General features: G+C 58.9%; 1 protein-coding gene across 6 annotated transcripts in view; it reads right to left on the minus strand.

The window, feature by feature from the left end:
* Positions 1-2,225: 2,225 nt before the first annotated feature.
* PSTPIP1 (proline-serine-threonine phosphatase interacting protein 1) overlaps positions 2,226-14,347 on the minus strand; it is a 44,916-nt gene continuing 32,794 nt past the window's right edge. For 4 of the 6 annotated variants that reach the window (XM_086363967.1, XM_086363968.1, XM_086363971.1 and 1 more), the window contains exons 4-15: positions 13,185-13,219; positions 12,838-12,944; positions 11,075-11,137; positions 10,377-10,475; positions 9,450-9,495; positions 8,461-8,540; positions 7,828-7,926; positions 6,666-6,762; positions 6,045-6,135; positions 3,785-3,840; positions 3,449-3,582; positions 2,226-2,519 (exon numbers count right to left, since the gene is read on the minus strand). In XM_086363967.1, the coding sequence (XP_086220093.1) occupies positions 2,388-2,519; positions 3,449-3,582; positions 3,785-3,840; positions 6,045-6,135; positions 6,666-6,762; positions 7,828-7,926; positions 8,461-8,540; positions 9,450-9,495; positions 10,377-10,475; positions 11,075-11,137; positions 12,838-12,944; positions 13,185-13,219 (1,039 nt within the window). In that variant the 3' untranslated portion in view covers positions 2,226-2,387. Of the gene's footprint in view, positions 2,520-3,448; positions 3,583-3,784; positions 3,841-6,044; positions 6,136-6,665; positions 6,763-7,827; positions 7,927-8,460; positions 8,541-9,449; positions 9,496-10,376; positions 10,476-11,074; positions 11,190-12,837; positions 12,945-13,184; positions 13,220-14,054; positions 14,206-14,347 lie in introns of those variants that run through there. The other 2 variants (XM_086363969.1, XM_086363970.1) reach the window with 2 other exon arrangements.

The raw sequence follows: 14,347 nt of genomic DNA on the forward strand, positions 1-14,347 counted from the left end.
AGCCCAAAGTTACTATTGATTACAGCCAAGGTTTGGAGGTGGTGGTCCTTTTTATTAAAAGTGATCATCTCACGCTTTTCATTAGCACTTCTAATGTCTAATTTTGAAATTTCCAAGGATAGCAATTTATACAGGAGCTCATTGCACCCATCTTGCCAATAATGGTACTGAGATCCAGAGAAATTGTACCTTGCCTAAGACCACACAAGGAAGCATGAGCCTCGATTTCAGACCCTGATGCTCTGACTTCAGAGGCCATGCCTTTCCTATCTGTTCTGCTCCATTTTTCCTGTGAGGAGCCCTCTGTCAAGAAGAGGGGTGCAGTTATTTATACACTCCATTACCCACACGCCAACTCCCTCTTTATCGGTCACCATCTCCTCTGCTGGGAAGGCTGACCGTCCAGCTGAGGTTGTGACCTCGTGCACAGAGAACGGAGAATGCTGCAGAGGCAATGAATCTGACCTCAATTCATTTGTGGGTTTCTTTCTCCCTACTATAAATTGTGACCCAAGAGTTGCTCTCAATTCTGTTCCGTAGCTGCCAAAATGACTGGAGGGCGGGCCCTGTTATCTGACACTCGTTACCCATCACCCTCCAGCGGTGTAGACATTGCGGCACCTGTCAGAGCTGTTGATAAATATCTAGGCCAGTGGTTTTTAAAAAAGATCTTTGCAGTTGGATGGAATGCTCAATCAAGATGACAAGGTATTTTCAAGGAATAAGTAAAGCACTGAAACCTAGGGCTTTCTCTTCTTTTCTTTCCTCTCGGCTGCTCCTGCAGGGCCTGATGCCAGTGGCCAGTCTGCTGGGCTCTCCTGGGCCTTTGCTCAGACTGTGTCCCTGCTGCCACCCCACCTCCACCTTCTACTGCATCTGAGGAGGGAAATCTTCTCATCTCCTTTCTTTCCACTCTCCCCATTCCTGCTTCACATCCTATAAATTTCCAAGTGCTGTTGATGTATTTCCCTCATCCTTCCAGAATTGCTCTCCAGCTCAGTTGCCACTTCCCAGACAAGCCACCATCATCTTTGTGTTGGCCAGCCTGCACATGGCCTCCTGGTCCCACTCTTACCCTACTTACTGTCTGCCTTGTATCAGAGGGCTGATAGTATCTCTGTGCAGCTTCTGGGGTGAGCGAGCTCTTTAACACCATCCCTTCATCTTAGCATCCCCCCGCCCCTGTCTCAGTTTCAAATACAGTGTCATTCACACAGAAGTCATTAAGATACCTTGCTTGATTGAATTACTTCTGACAGGTCTCGTATCTGGCTGACCTAGGCAACGCTTCTGGCTGCCGGTTCGCACTGGCTTTCTTCCACATTTACTCCTAGGGCCTTAGGTGTGGCGTGGCTGGAGCAGGGCTTTGGCAGGCCTGGGGCAGCTGTGGAAGTTATGTTTCTGGGGCCAAAAAGAATGGCCTGAGAGCATCAAGCACAGAAGAGGAGCTTGGCCACCTCTGTGCGTAGGGTGGGCCTGTGTAGACCTGGGGCCCCTGCATGGTGGATCTGCTGTGTTTGAGAAGGAGTGGCAGGCAGCTGGGTCAGGAGACAGTGCCACCCGCACCCCGACCCAGAGGCCTGCAGGCCCCTACCAGACTCTGCACCACGGCCCCTCTGCCTCGGCAGACTGTCACCTGTTTCTTGCCTGGAGCTAAGCTTGCTCATCCCCAGAATGTTCCAGGTGTTCCCTCCTCCCTGTGCTCACACACCGCCCTGTCCCAGTGCTCTTCCCTGCCTCGTGTCCTGTCTGCTGCTGCCCTGCTCTAGTCCCTCTGCCCCTTGGAAGCCTGCTCTCCCCCATCCTGGCTCTCGTGGGCTTCTCCCTGATCCCTCCCTGACCCCTTCCCCATCCTCCCTGACCCCTACTCCCTCCTCCCTGACCCCTACTCCCTCCTCCCTGACCCCTCCCCCATCCTCCCTGACCCCTCCCCCATCCTCCCTGACCCCTACTCCCTCCTCCCTGACCCCTCCCCCACCTTCCCTGACCCCTCCCCCACCTTCCCTGACCCCTCCCCATCCTCCCTGACCCCTCCCCCATCCTCCCTGACCCCTGTGGCCTTCTCCCCTTGGCAGGGACCCCGTGCTAGGTTGCCTCCCCATCCCCAGCAGACCCAGCACAGACCCCACTGGGGCCTCAGTGACGACACTGCAGGTGGGAAGCTCTGCTTTCCTGGACTCCTCCCCTCCTTTACCTCCTCCCAATGCAGCACTTGGACACAGATGCCAGGAGGAAAAAGAATGCTCCTTTATTCCCTGTGGGAAAGACTGCTGGGGAGCAGCTGACTCCTCCCGTGAGGGCAGGCTCTGTCTGGGGCCCCCCGCAAGGCCAGGGGGTGGCTGGCCCCACTGGCAGGACAGGTCCAGGGAGGGGCTACTGTTTCTTCCTTAAATCTTCTCCAGGTAGGAGCCAGGGACAAAGCCACGCTGCCCGTTCCGTTGTACCGTCCACCAGCCGTCCTCCCCTTCCAGGATGACCTCCAGGATGTCCCCCGCAGAGATGTTCAGCTCGTCAGAGTTCTGGGCAAGAGAATGAAAACACATCTGGCTGAAGGGGCCTGCTGGGAGGGCCTCTGGTCAGGTCACCCCCCACCCCAGGCAGTAAGTGTCTCACAGCTGGGCTGTCAGCTGAGACATGCCGGCCTCCTGGGGCTGCAAGAGAAGGCCACTCCGGGCTAGGGCAGCCCTGGGAGACCAGCCTCTTGTCCCCTCGGTTTGTCACAACCTGGGGCTGCTTCCCTGGCTTTTCCTCCAAGCTGCTCCCTTCTCCCGCTCCCTGCCTGAGACACAGCAAGCTAGCAAGTCAGGAGCAGGGGTGTTTGCTATTCCCCAGGACAGCCAGCCCTTGTCTTGCAAGCACACCATCATTCTCCTGGGCTGTGCCCCCTCCCCAGGGCACAGACTTTGGGAGTCAGTGTAGCCAGCCAAGCCCCAAGGAGATGTTTCAGTCTCAGTGGATCTTGGGTCCAGCTCTGTACCCCTCGCCTTAAAGCAAGGACAAATTAAGAGTCTCTGGGGATCTAGGCACAGCTGCCCTGTGGCTCCTTTACTCGTCCTCTTCTTGTGGGCTTCAGAAAATCAACCATGCACAGCTGAGGACCAAGTTCCGACCATGACTTGTTCTGGGCACCCATGGTCATGGGGAACAAGGCCTTTACCCAGAGCCTGCCCCTCAGACCACTTCCTCGGGTAGCTCCAGCTCCACCAGCCAGCTGCACACATGCATAGCCCAAGCAGTGCCCACACCTGCCTGGACACCACGTGACCCAGGGCCTGGTGCCGTTCATGAGCTTTCATTCAGCAGGTGTGCACCAGGCCCCTCCTGAATGCCAGGTGCTATTCTGAGGGCACCCACCCCAGCACCCTCAGAGTGCATGTGCCCACATGTGAGCACACCCTTGGGCATGCTGGTGTCCACGCAAGAAGGAGGGGAGGGCAGAGGGCCTCACCTGGGCTGTGTAGTCATAGAGTGCCCTATAGTCCTGGCCTGGCATGGTGGGGGGCCCTGGCGCCTCCTGCACGGCGATGGCAGCGTAGACACCCTCATTCCGGTCAGGGGTAGGAGTCAGGGTCTCTGTGGAGGCTGAGTACAAAGTGAGGTCTGGCACCCGCCCCTTGCAAAAATCAGTAGCCCCCAGAGGGCCCCCTGACTCATAGGTCCTCAGACTTGCTCAGCTTCTTCCCATCCTCCAACCTCCCAGCTATTGGAGGGCCCATCTGTGTCAAGTAGGCATCCTCTCTTCTTCCTCCCCCCAACCAGGGTGACAGTTGTCACCCCTAATTACCTGCAGAAGCTGCTGACAGTGCGGTCTTGGGACTTCCATGCAGCAGCCCAGAAAACCTGGGGGCAGGAAGGACAGATGAGTCAGGGCGGGGGAAGTAGATGAGGCAGGGAGCCTGCAAGGTCAGCCCTAGCTTCCAGGCACAGATGTGACTTATGGGGTGCCCCTGGGCATGAGGGCTCTCCAAAGGGTGGTCCCAGTGGCTCTTCCCCGGCAGCACTCTCCCAGTCCCTTACCCTGTAGATGTCTTCCCAGTACCTGTTCCCCAAAGGGCCAAATTGGCGTGCTCCAGGGCCTGGGCCAGACCCCTCTCCAGCCTCCCCCACAGGCAAAGGAGCTGTCCCCTAGAGCTCAGCCCACTCACGCCCTGCTGGGACCTTCACCAGCCTGGCCAGCCCCGCCACTCCCCGACCACACAAAGTGGTCGTCCAGGAGGAAGTGTTGAGCTGATTCACCCCTTCCTCTGTACTTGGTTCAGACCTGGACTGAGCTAGAGTCATGCAAGTATGTTGAATAAAAGAAAAAAAAAGTGCAAGAGGCAGACACTGGGCACCTAGTACGGAGGCCCATGTGGGTGCCCTGAAGCAGAGGTGCTGAGAGCTTGGATGAGTAGAACCTACCTTCGTGGCCTGGTAGGTTCAAGCTAAGTCTACAAAGACTCAGCTTCACCAAACAGAGACTGGGTGCCAGGCATGGCCAGTGACTGGGAGAGAAGTGCAGAGGGGCAGGTCGTACAGGCAGAGGAGTCTGGGGAGTGGAGTGGACCAGTTTGGGGTGTATAGGAGACAAGACTGAAATAGGGACAAGGCCAGACACCCAGGGGTCTTGAGGGCTCAGTCAGGGGCAGGGCCTGTAGGAAGCTGCCCTGTAGTGTGAGGTGGGACCCAGAGACCTTCCCTGGGCAGCATTTGCAGAGCTGAGGGTCCAGGACAGAGCACATGGACAGGTGAGCGTAGACTTGGCAGGCGTGGGAAGGTCTGATGCAGACTTGCCCTGCCAGGGAGGGTTAGCCCAGCAGGCTGGGGCTGGAGGGACTGAGCTCGCCGAAGGTGTGGGTGCCCCGCCGCATTGCCTGCCTTCCCAGGGTTGTCTACGCTCTCGACTCCATTCTTCCCTCCACTCACTTCCCCTGCCCCTCCCCAGCCCTGCCTGGCTTCAGCTGCCCCACACAAGGGTCCCTGCCTGTCCTCTCCAGCAGCCAGGCTTCCCCTGTGGGACCGCTTTCCCTCTTTTCTCTTGTCCTCATCAGACCCCTCCTCTCTGTCCTTTCTCAGCCCTGCCCCAGCTGGCTCTTCAGGCCTGTTGTCTAAGTGACCACATGTGCAGAGAGGTCCGAGTCCTCTCTGGTTTTGGTGTGACAGTGAGGGTGGGAATGCCCGCCTCCTAAGGTCCTTGCTGACTCAGGGTTCCTGGAGGAGCATGCCGTGGGGCCCACGGGCCGCAGAAATAAGCCATCCTTGGAGGGCCAGGAGCTCCGTCGCCTCCACCCCCACCCACGCCCACCTTTCAAAGACAAGGCCTCTGCACTAGGTTGGAGGGAGAGAGGAGGTCATGGAGGCCTGGGAATGGGGCACAGGTGCCATGTGAAGCCCACAATGCTCCTTTAGATGCCCACAGATGGGGCACTCAGGGAACTGGCTGAGGGAGTTGGAGGGTGGGTGCACCCTGAGTAGACAGCCCTCCCAGCGGGCTGTCACCCCCCAAGGCCTGAACCAGGAGGGTCCTAGGGTCTGAGTCTGCACTCAGGCCCTGGGCCTAGAGGAGGTGTGTGAGTTGTGCAAGTGACACACTGGGGCCTGACACAGGACCCTGGCACCCACCACAGCCAGGCCAGGGAAGGGGGTTTGGGAAAAGCTGGAGAGTCCTCCAAGAGCACTGGCTGCAGGGCCCGCCCCTCTGCCCTGATCCTGTGCAGCCGGTGAGGGGCCTGACAGGCCGAGGCTCCGACCGGGCCAGCAGCAGAGCTCAAGGGGTGAGCCCGGCTGGAGTCTCCCAGCACAGTTGCTAGTGAATAAGTGGGGTACGACTGTTTCATGCCTGGCTCCCCTTGGGCTGAGGGTGTCCTGAGGCTAGATTCAGTCTGTCTTGTCCCCCAAGAGTGCCCTGCACCTAGACACTACACCCCAGGCACACAATGGGTGCCCAATAAATACGTGGGGAAGAGCCAGTTGCAGGAGGAGGGGCTGGCCCCCTTCCTGGCAGCCCGCCTCCCCCTGGGCCTGCTCTGTGTGTCCCAGCTGGCTGGTGTCCAGCAGGCGCTCACCTCTTTATCATACCACAGGACGGCTGGACGCCAGGGCTGCTGGACAACGGGGCCACCTCCCGATCATAGTAGTTCTGGTAAGGCACCGGCGCTGCAGGTGACAAGTGCGAGAGGCCCCGGGTGACGAGGGCAGGGCAGGCGGGACCTGTGCCCTTTGACAGCCCATCCTCTCCCCCTCCAGAGACCCAGACCGGGGCCCCACCTTCCCATCCTGGCCCTGGCCTGCCCTGGTGCTTGAGAAGGGGGCCCCCTTTCACTTCCCTGAGAGATCCCCCTGTGGGTACCACCAAGACCGAACATTCTAGACTCAAGATTCAGTGGTGCCAAACCGTGAGTGGAGTGGGGGCTCTGAGGCGGCTCCTGCCTCTCCCTACCCCGTCTCCCCTTGAGTGTTACAGTGTCCTAGGCCCCGCCTGTCCCCTCTCTCGAGAAGGCAGCACACTAAGGACCCAGCCAGGGGCCTGCTCTGTCCCTGACCTTCCCCTGGGCCTGGCACCTAGAAGGGAGCTGTGAGCCACCCTGCTTCTGTCCTGGCAGTTGAGGCTCAGAGAACCCAGGCCAGGCCTTCCAGGGAAGGTGGACCTGGACCCAGTGGCCGTGTTGCCCACAAGCAGGCCTCACCTGGGGGCTCAGTGCCCGTGCTCTTGGCCTGGATGAAGCCGTCAATGTCGGCGTCCACGCTGCAGCCTTCCAGCGTCACCCGCACCTCTTCGTAGAGCTAGGGGTGGGGACGAGCAGAGGCTGGGGGGCCAGGCTTCACCTGGCCCACATTGTCAAGCCTGCCCCCCTCTTTGGGTCTGAACCCTGACAAGGGGCCTTGACGTGTAACTGCCCCAGGCCTGCCTGAAGGGCTAGAGCCCTGGCTGGCAGCTTCTCCTGTTTCCTGAACACCTCGTGTGTGCACATTCCTTTGCATCCTTTGCATTCCTCTCCATCCTCTATGGGAGACAGGACTTCCTCATTTATAGATGAGGAAGCTCGAGAGAGTGACTTGCCCAGGGTCACAAAGCAGAAAGTGAAGTTAGTGCACTGGGCTTTGGATCTGGCATGAGAGGATTCAGAACTCATACTCCCTCCTCTACTACGAGGCCACCAGGTGGGCTCAAGTCATTTGGGGGGAAAGCCCCCAAAACTCCACACCCATGGGCAGAAGGGATTAGGCAAGTAACTGGTGGGATCAGGAGTCAGGGCTGAGAGAGAGCGAGGGCTGCATCAGCAGAGACCAAGGCCCCTGGCAGGGAGGTGGCCACCCCTTTCTGCTGAGGGGGGCCGACCCGGCACGTAGAGCTCAGTAAGGGGTTGGAGCCAGAACACCCTGGAGATATCTGGGGACAGAAGAGGGACTGAACCTCGGCTCCTGCAAGCACCAGGCATGGAGCAGGGAAACCCCAGGGTCCCCCAGCCTCTCTGCAAACCTCTGAGGGGCTGTGTCCACCTCCCTTCTCCTCCCCTTCCCAGCAGAGGGAATAGAGCTCCAGGACTCTGATAGAAGAGTTGAGGCCTTGAAGCAGGGGCAAGCAGAGAGGGCAGACGCCAGGGTAACCACAAAGCACATCTCCCAGGCCAAGAGGCCATGGCCTGCACGGCACTGAGCTCCCTGTCGTTGGGGCCTGGGGGAGAGGCTTGGTGCTGGGCTCGGAGACCCTGAGGCCAGGGCTCAGGCCGCAGAAGACTAGGTCTGCTCATAGGCTCAGGTGGACTTCACTGTCGCTTCACTGTCGCTCGGAGGCCACCCTCCCCTCACGGCTCCCCCCACCACCCACTCCCTGCCCTCAGCCCCCACCTCATCGTCCTTGACGCACTGCATGGAGAGCTGGTTGCAGTGCACCCACAGGGAGTTGCGGAGGATGGTCAGCCGGTCAAACTCCTGCAACTGGAAGGCCTGAGGAGAGATGGGGGTCACTGTAGGGCTGGGCCAGGCCGGGCCCCACCCACAGCTCAGCTGGAGTTGACCAGCCAGACCCGGTGGGCTGAAGCCAAGCCTAAAGGAAGCCTAAAGGCTGGGGGTCCCCACCCCCACCTCTGTGCCAGCCCTTGAGGCTTCTGGGAAGTTGAGCTGCCTGTGGGACTCTGCCCCCTGCCCTTCCCCAGACCCTACCACACCCCTGGGGTGTGTCTTAAGAGGAGCACTGGACCCTGAATCCTGTCTCCCAGGCCCTGTTCATCAGCCCAGGGAAGCTATGGGTTCTGTTCAAGCTTCAGTTGCGGCTTCAGCCAAAAGGGGTGAAGGATCCCTGCCTGCCTGCCTGCAGAAAGGGACTCCAAGCACAAAGCCAGGCAGGGAGCTCCCTGGGGAGGGCCTTGGAGTGAGTGGATAAGTGAAGGAAGGCTGGCTTTCCCCACTGCGGCCCCCTCTTCCCCCACGAAGCGGCTGAAGGGGGGACGAGCATCAGCTCCGCGCCGAGGGGCCACTCACCTCGCAGGTGGCTCGGTGCTCCTGCTCCCACTCACTCCGCACCCTCTCCAGCTGCTCAATGTTCTGCCTGTATGTCCGCTCTGGAAGCGCAGGGGGTCCTCAGGGAGGCCAGCCCACCCCGATGCTCCCTCAGCGCCCTCCTCCTCCCTGGAGAGACCTGCCCTGGCTGCTGGAGCCGCAGGTGAGCTCTCGTCAGGGCCCCTCACCCTGGTACTGCCCCTGGAGAGGTGCTCAGCGCCCACCGTGTTCCAGCTGCCTCGGGCTGGGGCAGAGCCTAAGGTCAGAATCTGGGCCTCTCACCATCCCACCTTCTAGAAGCTGAGGCTCAGAGGGGGCGACCCTGGAGGAGGGTGAGGGGGAGCTTTGGAAGCTGGTGGGCTGGGAAGCCAGCAGGCTTGGACCGTGGGCTCTGTGCCCCCCAGCCAAGGGAGCGCCTGGGTGTTGGGACAGGTGGTATGGCAGAAGGCAGAGCTGTGTCAGCAGAGGTGAGGGGTGTTGGGATCTTCTGGCATCGGGAGGAAGATAGAGGAGACAGATGCCCAGAGAAGGCTGTGATGTGTCTCAGTGTATATGAGAGAGAGAGAGGCGTATGTGCAACAAGTGGACCTGTCTCCCTTGATCAGTGGCTGTGAAGGTCCTGAGCCCTGGAGCCAGACAGCTTGCATTCAAATACAGTTACCACCACTTACTGCCTGTGTGACCCTGGGCAAGTTAAATAACCTCTCTGTGCCACAGTTTCCTTACCTGTTAAGAAAGGGGGATAGTAGCAGTGAATGCCTCATAGGATTGTTGTGAGCATTAGTAAAAACATGCAAAGCACCAAGAACAGTTTTGGCAAATGCGAGAAAACGCATTTTTCATTTTGCTTGCATAAGGAAGCAAGAGTGAGGAGTGTGGGACTGTGTCCCGAGGGTGAAGGCAGTGTGCTACCGGGGGAAAGATGTCCAGGCTGCCCACCCCCAAGCTGAGGAGGCGGGCTAGCCGCGTACCTGCCTCCATGGCTGAGTCCTTGCACTGCTTGGCTTTGTTCTGGCTCTGAGGAGACAGAGGGAAAGGGCACTGAGGCCCGGCCCCGGGCGCCTCCCAGCCCAGACCTCGGGCTCCTGGCCTCCCTGGGCCTCCCTGAAGGGCCTCTGTCACAGCCTCCCTGGCCACCTCTTATAGGGCAGGGAGAGCAGACACTAGCCCTGAGGGGGACACTGCAGAACCAGTTGAGGGTGAGCTCCATCATTAACTCCAGCCTCACCCCACAAAGGACCACAGGCTGTTTCCAATAAAACAGGAATAAAACAGAAATCTGGTCATGCAGACACATGTGAAAACTAGGCCTGGAGACCTAGAGCAAGAAACACAGACCTGGGGCTCGACAGCCACTGCCGGACCTGCTAGGTGGGGCTTGGGCTCTGTCCCTGACTTGCTGCCACCAACTCACGTGCAGGCCTCTGCCCTCTCTGGGCCTCAGCTTTCCTGTCTGTGCAATGGGCCAAATGTGTTCTTGGGTCCTGGGGGCTTTGATATTCCCACCCTGGCCAAGAGGCCGGAGTAGTCAAGAGCTTGGGTTCTGGACAGCCTGGGTTTGGGGTCCTTTCTCTGTTCCTGCCTGGCTCTGAGACCTTGGACAAGTCACTCAACCATCTCTGGGCCTGTTTCCTCTCTGGGACATGGGCCTACTGAGCCCTTCTCTGAAGGGTTGGGTGAGGGTTAGCGTCTGCCCTGTGGGCTCTGGGCCTGGGTTGCAGTGGGCCTGCTCTGAGGAATGGGTTGTTGGGTGCAGCCTGGAGATAGCAAAGGGGATCAAACTGACTGTCTATCTAGACCCTGAGATTCTAGGAAACCTTGCCTGGGGGAGTCTGCAGCTCCCCTTCCCACCCTGCCCCAGCCCCATGAGATCACCCAGCCTCAGTGACTGCACGCACCTTCTCCACCTGCTTCTGTTGACCGTTGGTGCTAATGCGCTCAAAGGCCTGTTCAGCGTCATCTGCATCCCGGCACTTCTGCTCATACGTCTTCTTGGACTGGGGGGTGTAGAGGGGCGTGACTTGGGGGCCCCAAGGTGAGGCTCCTGAGCCCGACCTCCCTTCTCCCTGTCAGGGGCTGTAGATGGAAAGGGGGCCTCCACACCAGGGACAGAAATCTTGGGGTCTGGAATGGAGATGGAGAAGGGAGTCTTGTTCCCAGGCCCCCCTCCCCACTGGGGACAGTGTAGCCTGGTCCATGCCCCCACCTCTTCAGAGGTGTGGTCACATCCGACCACCTGCAGGGCTCGGGAAATGCTGTGTGCCATCACGAGGCCAGGCCCTGTGTACACGGTCCTTTCAGACAGCTCAGGAGTCCCTTCTCCCTCCACCCGCAGAATCCCCAGCTGACAGCGTGTGTGACCCTGTAGACTGATGTCTGAGACTGGTTGCTTACCCATCAGTCAGGAGCACCTCCCCCCTCAACAAGGGTAGGGGGCAGAGCCCCCAGGGCTGATCTGCACAGCACCCTGGCAGCCAGTGCAGCTCCAGGAACCTGACAGGCCACTGTGCCTGTTGCTGGATGGAAGCCTGAGCCCAGCCCTGTCCCAGGGCTCCTGGGATCCACACCCCAAACCCGGCCGCCCCTCCAGGCTCACCTCCATGGCCTTCTTGTGGAGCGACAGCTTGCTCTTCTGGACACGGTCCATGACAGCCTCGTACTGCAGGGGACATGAGGCTCTGAGCGTGGGGCTGTAGCCTCAGGACGCTCCCCTAGGCCAAGAGGACGGGGTGTCCCTGGGAGGAGGCCCAGCCTCCCCTCCTGGCTCTGATGGGGCAGTGAGGAGCTGCCCTCCCCCTCCATCAGCCTGCTCGCTCACAACAGCTGCTCCCAACAGAAAGCTAGAGGAGTGCGGGGCATGGATGTACCCCGGGTATCCTCTCCCTGCAGACCACCCCACCCCCCAGCCAGGACTTGGTCTCTAGCCAGAGAATACCCAGCCTACAACACACATGTGCACACACCCACACTGTCCTTCACTCACAAGCCTCTGTAACCACGCATAGCAGTCACACTTGTGGGGACCCCAGCCACACTGTAGAAGGTGTCATTCTGTCCAAAATAGCTTTTGCAGACATCACAGCCTCACCAGCCACAGGAAAGCTTGAAATAGCCATCTCAGAGCCTCACAGACGCTCTGCAGGCAAGTCCCAGGCTCAGAGAGGTCACCTGCTCCAGCATCTCAAGGCTGGGCTGACTTGTGGGGTGGGCTTTGAGGGCCCATTGTCTGCTCAGGAACCCAAATTTAGAATCCCAAAAGCCTCAGGCCCCAGTTGGGCAGACAGGGAGTACAGTCACGTGAGATTTCTGCGGTCAGAGCCACTCGTCAGAGCCGGCACCCTGCCTGTGAAGACTGAGAGAGGGCCTGGTTCTCGGTTGGGTTCCTGAAGCTTGGGAGGTGGACATAAGCATCCCATCCTGCAAGAGGGAGACTGAGGCACAGAGAGGGCAAGTGGCTTGGCCAGGACACCCAGCCCCAGGCTGCCCCAGCCATGAACTGTTGCTTTTTTTTTTCCCTTCACAGGTCAGTTGTGTGGAAGTTTCCATTTTCAATTCTTTGGACAGTGTACAAAGATGCTCCCTCTCCAAGCAAGAAGTGTTTCTGCGTGCTGACCTCTCCCACCCTGTCTAAGTTCCACCCTCATCACTGAGGCCCCAAAAGGCTGATCCTGTGTCCACACCTGCCTTCCCAGAGGGCCACATACTCAGCCAATCAGAGTCTCAGGCTTGGGAGGGGGCACTAGGACACAGAGGGTACCAACCCCACCTCTCATCCAACCTCTGCAGCTTCTCTGACAAGTCGCCTTCAGTCTCTGTTTACCTGCCTCCCACAATGGGGACCTCACTTCCTTCCCATGCATTGAGGGACAGCCGTCCCCTGTGAAGAATACCCCGGGATGCTAGGGCAAGCTCAACACCTCCCATTCCCCGCAAGCTCTGTCTACCTCGGCCTCAGGCAGCCCTGCAGAGTGGCTGCAGTGACCGAGCCCCCAGATCTTCCTTTCTCCCAGATAAGCACAGTTTCTGGTGACTCCCTAACTTAGGTTGCTTCCTTTGGATACTCCCAAGTTGTCGAGTACCCTCCATAGCCTGCTGTAACGGGATGATCGAAAAGGCCCATGCCCTTCACTCTTGGCATGAGACACCTCAGTGGGAAGAGCCCCAGAGGGGCCTTCAGGCTGGAGAGCCAGGCCCTGGTTCCACCGCCCGGCCTCTATCCACACTCTTCTCTCCTCCAGATCACCATCACCCCCAAGCCTGGGGTGCTGCCCCGCCCTCCATCATGAGAGCCCAGCCTCCACTACCATTGCAGTGACCACCGCAGTCTCCCACCGGGCCCACCCCCAGCACCCGCCTCACCTTCTTCCTCTGCTCCTTCTGCCTCTCACGGAACTCTTCCAGGCTCCGCAGCTCCTCGCGCAGGGCCAGGGCCAGCTGGATGTGGGAGCTGCCCACATTCTCCATTTCTGGGGGCAGAGTAAGGACACTGGTCCCTGGCATCAGACTTGATGGGCCCCAACCAGTGACACACTCGCCCCTGCCTGGACCAGCCCAGCCCCAACCCCACAGCTCGTCTCTGTCACCCCCAAGTCCTCCACCAGCCTCAGTTCCCAACCAGAATCCACTCATCTCCATCAGTGGGGATCTGCTGTTCCCAGATGGTCCTGTCCCCCTGCAGCCCAGGATGGGGAACAGGCGGGACTTACGCTGCTTCAGAGAGTCAAAGGAGGCCCTCAGGGAGCTGCAAAACAGAAAGACCAGGGTCGGTAGGACAGTGAAGGGGGACCTGCAGTCCTGGCTGGGCCCAGGGACTTTTATTTTGGTGGGAGGGCCCTGGGTCACTCATACACGCTGACCTAGACCCAAGGGACCTTCACTCAGCCCATGACCACTGACTCAGAACTCAGGCTGGGATTTCTGGAATGCAAAGGGCTCTCTTTGGAAATTACAAAGCAATCAATGCCCCCGCCCCCATCCCCCAATGCTCTTGGCTTCTGCACATCTTCAGGCCTTCCCTCTCTCCCCGGAGCCCCTCCCCCATAGTCCTCTCCCAGATGAACAGAAGCAGGAGAGGGTGGGGTTCAGACTTGGCAGGGGGCCTGAGGACGTCTTGGAGGGAGATGAAGGGCAGCTATAGGGGAAGAGGGTGACAAGCAGGGCAGAGGTGCTGAAGGGGAGAGGTGTAGGGGCCTTTGGGCAGGAAGAATGGGATGTACAGTTGAGTACAGCGAGAAGCTGAGGGGCTCCCTGGTCCCTGGCTTGGTAGCTGAGTGGATGGTGGTGACACCTCTGAGAGGGCTCAGGAGAGAATATCGGGAGTTACTTCAGGGTGCACTGAGTTTGGGGTACTTGAGAAAACACAGTAGGAGGCATCAGTCTGAAGGGAGGACACCAAGGAGGAAGCAAAGGGAAGGAGCTGGCTAAGCATGGGAATTGTGGAGGGTGATGCCTGAGGGTAGGGTTGCCAGGTGGCATAAATAAACATACAGGACACCCAGTTAAGTTCAAATTTCAGATAGACAACAAAAGCTTTTTGAATATAAACATGCCCCATGTAAAATTTAGAACATACTTACATTTTAAAAATATTTGTTATCTGAAGCTTAATGGGACAGTCTATATTTTATCTGGCAGTCCTGCCAAGGGGGCTGTCACCCAGAGCGATGAACAGAGGTGAGGTCTGAGCTAAGATGTCGGAGCTCACTCAGGACCCAGTCCTGTCTGCTGCTGATGGGTAAGGGGCACTTTGGTCAGAACAGGACTGATGGAAAAGTGCCTCTCCCACCCATCTGCTCTCCAGCAGAGGCCTCTCTGAGGGGCAAGCTCCCCCTCCTGGCAGAGGAGGGAGGTGACTTGGAATCCCAGGTGA

Source organism: Bos grunniens, chromosome 21 (assembly GCF_055505025.1).
Source record: "Bos grunniens cultivar Pamir isolate PY7600 chromosome 21, Bosgru_T2T1.0, whole genome shotgun sequence".
Lineage (NCBI taxonomy): Eukaryota > Metazoa > Chordata > Mammalia > Artiodactyla > Bovidae > Bos > Bos grunniens.